At 38.5% G+C, this 4,801-nt stretch overlaps 1 protein-coding gene across 1 annotated transcript; it reads right to left on the reverse strand.

Annotated features, from left to right (window-relative positions):
• Window positions 1–656: 656 nt before the first annotated feature.
• On the reverse strand, window positions 657–4,353 carry cldn15a (claudin 15a). The gene is made up of 5 exons (XM_074624761.1): window positions 3,975–4,353; window positions 3,495–3,659; window positions 3,124–3,205; window positions 2,925–3,032; window positions 657–1,326 (listed from the first exon to the last, which is right to left on the reverse strand). The coding sequence occupies exons 1-5, from the start codon at window positions 4,189–4,191 to the stop codon at window positions 1,230–1,232; spliced, it is 669 nt and encodes a 222-aa protein (XP_074480862.1). The 5' UTR covers window positions 4,192–4,353; the 3' UTR covers window positions 657–1,229.
• Window positions 4,354–4,801: the final 448 nt, after the last annotated feature.

The following is a 4,801-nucleotide window of genomic DNA, read 5'->3' on the forward strand; positions in this document are numbered from 1 at the left end:
ATATAAACATGTTCTAGTAGAAACACAAAATACAAGTATGAACCTGAAAATGAGCACGATATGGGACCTTTAATTTATTCATATGTCATTATTATGTTTTGGGGTTGTACGTGCAAATGTACGTACATACAGTACGTACGTCCGGTCCATTCTTGTGAACGGGATATCTCAGGAAGGCCTGGAGGGAATTTCTTCAAATTCGGCGCAAAACATCCATTTGGACTCAGGAATGAACTGATTAGATTCTGGTGGTCAAAGGTTAAAGGTCATGGTCACTGTGACCTCAATTCCGTACTATTCTCGTGAACGCAATATCTCAGGAACGTTTTGGGGAATTTCTTCAAATTTGGCATAAAAGTCCACTTTGACTCAAGAATTAACTGATTAGAGTTTGGTGGGCAAAGGTCAAAGGTCAAGGTCACTGTGACCTTACATCCATCCCATTTTCGTGATATCTCAGGAACGCCTTCAGCTAATAGGCTCATTCGAGATGAACTGCGCCTCGCCTGGAAAGTAGAGCAGGGGGCGGTGACAAATCAGGTGACAGCCAGGCGTTTCCCATAATTAAAAAATAAATAAAATAAAATAAAAAAATAAATAAAAATAAAACAATCATAACTTTATTAACCTGAGGAATAAAAAGTCAAACAGAAATGTTTAGCATAACACATTTTATTGTGCGCTATCGTAAAAAAAAAAAAAACTTAACTCCACCCTCTTTCACGGGTACTATCTATAAAACTGTACAAAACATCACACACAAATATCTGGATCATCACAGGTTTGACCTTCCCATTTACAAATGTCTAAAAGTGTGTATGCAGATCATCAAATGATTGGATTCCTTTGGAAATAAGTGACTGTATGTAAATGTATTTGTGCTAATGTCATCAGGGAAACATAAATAGAATCACTGCAAGCATGCAGTACGTTTGACAAGTAGCTTCGCTTTTTACAACTTTTACAACTTCAACGCTATCATTTCAATGCTATAAAGTTTACAGAATACACCCTTGATATTGGGATTATATACAGTTCAGTGGCGCTTCATGATGGACATTTAGCTTTTCCGATGGACAAAAAGCTCCATCTGAAGTGTAAACGCTGAACACGTGTTGGATGCATCAACGAAAACTGAGGCGATGACAAACTTTTACACCAGGATTTTGTAAGAGATGAGATTTCTTTCCTCTTCAAAATTGTGACAAAGTTCTGTTTTCGTATCCTGTTCAGACGTAAGCATTTCGTCCGTAAGTGCTAGCAGCCACGCTTCTGGTCGGTGCCGCTCCAGAATATACAGTTCCTCTGGATTGATAAGGCAACGGGCTGCAAAACAAGATGGTTAAGCAAAAACATCAGACACTGACTGTGAGGCAAATACCAGTATCCTGAAACTGAAGCAGCTAAATGGAATTAAGCCATTATTATATTGATAATTTTCCTGTGTATGACATGACAAAAAGTTCCAGCATTTTGTCTCACCACTGTGTACTTGCAATAGTGTCTTTTTTTATCCGACCAATGGGAGGCACCAAACCACATTTTTAAATCCCACATATAGTGGCTTTAACCAGGCTGAGCCCTAATCAGGCTTTTCTCACTCCCCATGCCTATTTGTATAATGTGTCTCTGAGTTGCACAACTATTTAAAGGTGCTATTGATAACATTGATAACATTCAGCCACTAGATGTCTCACTCCCCCTCCGTTCCACTGAATTTACTTCACAACAAGTCGTTGCCAGGCATTTTTCCGTCAATCTCAGCCATTTATCCGTTTTTTCCTCTCTAACTGACGACCCAGAGGTACCACGTGATACCAACGTTGTTTTACTATTGGCTCACAAGCCTTGTTAGAAGAGATCAACAACATTCATTTTGGACCCGCCAACATTTTTTAAATGATTAATTCACTGTCATAATATTTTTTTTCAGGAAAAGCCATACTTTTATTCGGCACCTTTCTAAAGGCTCTGTGGATGTTTTTTTTTTTTAAATATAAAATGTTATCATAAGACCTTTAGGGTATATGAGACAGGTAATCTGATCTCTGAGTCAGAGGATCATGACTCATCAATTACCATTCCGTCTGATTCCACTTCACCCAACCCTTTTGGTGGTGTACTTTGTTACGACCTCATTCGCCTTGCACACTTAATGGTCATTAAATAGAGCCCAAATAAAACTTTCCATATGTCACTTAGATGGGCGGGCACTACCAGTAAGTTCAGGTGAGGATGTCCATTTAGAGCTGCTGTTACTGTACATCCCACAGGTGAATTAATAACGTTTTGCCACAACAAGGCGCCAGAGTGCCATGACTTTTATGCCATGATATTCAAGGTTTCACAGCGAAACAATCTTCACATGTGTTCAATATGTACATTATAAAAGATTTGGCAAATGTCAAAATAAATGGTGGACTGAAATACAAATAAATACAAAGAATCAATTTAATTTCCTTTGTCTAAACTGTATTGATACATTTATTTATGAATTTATTTAAGCATGTTGATTTCAACTATCGTTTTCAGATATTGATTATTCTAGTTTAAGATTTATTAATTGTTTTATTTAATTATTTGATTAGTTTATTGATGACTTTTACATCTAGTGTATGGAGGATCTAGCGAGAAATATAAATGTTGTAATGTTTTTTTTTAATAGTATCTTTTTAATATTTTTACTGTAATTTTTCTATTCTTTATTTATGTTCTTGACTCTTGCCTGTAATTTTATTTCCTTAATATTTTTTATTGTATGCACCAAAAACAAGGCAAATTCCTTGTATGTGAATAAACCCTATTCTAAAGCAATGCATACATTATTACAAGCAATTATTTAACAGTAAATCCATCAGTAAATGAATGAATATTATGTTTTGGCAGACAGAGAGGGATCAAACAGTTAAAATAATTGAACTCACAATTTTTCCTCTGTGCCCATTTTGCAGGAACAGGTGAGACAGGCTCCTCCGGCAATGGCGAGTACAGCGGAGCACCAACCGATGTAAAGAGCTTCTCCTATTTCATACCTGCAGCACACAGCAGAGTGTCAGTCAGCTTCATGTTAGGCCTTATAATCATCCTTCTCCACCACCATCACCATCACCACCACTATCTCACCTTATCCCAGGATAGAAAGGGTCAAAGAATTCCTGAGTGATGTTGAAGGCGTACCAGGAAATCGCGACCATTGTGCACACACCTTTTGATAGAAAAATAAATATTCTTTAATCATTGAGAAGGCAGCGGGGAAGCTTCAATATAGGGGTCCAAAGTCTTGCAGGAAACCAGGAGGAAATGTATGAAAAATGTATTTGAATGTGCAATAAAACATCATTTATTAGCATTGTGGAGAAGTTCCTTTATCTATTTCTAGGGTATATTAGGACGTCAGACTGGTCAGAAATATTTTTTCTTAACTTTGGACTCAATTTCACTGGTTTACCCTTCCCTAAAATTCCATTTTAATGCATTTTTCTTATATTTGTTACCTTGAAGTATGAAAAGGACTCCAGCAGTGCCGGCAATTCTCCCTTTGAGAACATAGTTTTCCCCTCCAGCCTTCGAACACTGCACTCCTATCAGGGCCGCCACCAGTCCAAAGGTGCCAAACGCTATGGCTGTGATCATCAAGGCGCGAGACGCTTGGACGTAACCTGGACACAGTGTGGAAATAGACAAAATCAACCACAGAAATCACCTCTATTTACTTGGAAAGGGTCATGAGATCATGGCCAGCTTGTATGAGCAAAACATTTTCAACAGAGCAAAAGTTCAGGGTGTCCAATGACCCATAAAATCTTGAAATTGTCCTTTAACGGACTTTTTTTTCCTGACAAAGCAACATCATAACTACTTTTTACACTGGTTTTTTTTACGTTAAAATGATCTATGATTGATGTTTTGTGGATCTTAAATTCTGTAATTAAAATTATATATTGCAATTAGATGATTTTTTTTTGTCGACATACCACTCAGAGCGAGCAACGAAGGGAACTCCCTGCAGTTGTGCACCCCGGTCGAATCTGTCGCACAAGACATCCACAAGTTCTCATAGATGGTGGAGGTGGTGATGACGTTCCCGTCGACGGTGGAAATCCTCCAGTAACGGTTCGGCAGGCAGACCCCCACCATCACCCAGGCAACGAACGACAGCACCAAAGCCACTACTTCCACAATTGGATCCATGACCCCTCGTCGGCCCAGCAGTCAAACAGAAATTATATCCAGATCTCAGTTTTTGAAACCAATAAAACTTGTTGTCAAAATGTGGTGTGAGAGAAAGTCAGCAGAGTGTCTGAGAGAGTCTGTAGTGTGTCTGTTCTGCCTACTGTGAGATGTGTCCAGCTCAACAGATATGTATGATGATTTATATGACTAGCTTTCTCTCCTCCCCCTTCCCTTTCACACACACACACACACACACACACACACACACACACACACACACACACACACACACACACACACACACACACACAAACACACTCTCTATCTTCTTTCTTTCGTATTTTACACCCCTGAAACTGAACAGGTGTTTATCGACTCTCACTCTCAAGGTCCAATGGTCATCAGTCGCTGTTAATGACACGGCACTGTTCATGGTTATTAGACATATTCCACCACATTTCTTTCTGTGATGAACAACCAAACATCATTAGCAATTTATAAAACGTTTTAATATGTTTTTTTTGTGCCGGATCTTTCACAAAAAATGGATCTTTATACCCCAAGTTTCATACTGAAGGAGCATTATACACAGTTCTTTATGTGTCGTGGGAAAATTGTTAGACATGAA

Source organism: Sebastes fasciatus, chromosome 22, assembly GCF_043250625.1.
Source record: "Sebastes fasciatus isolate fSebFas1 chromosome 22, fSebFas1.pri, whole genome shotgun sequence".
NCBI lineage: Eukaryota > Metazoa > Chordata > Actinopteri > Perciformes > Sebastidae > Sebastes > Sebastes fasciatus.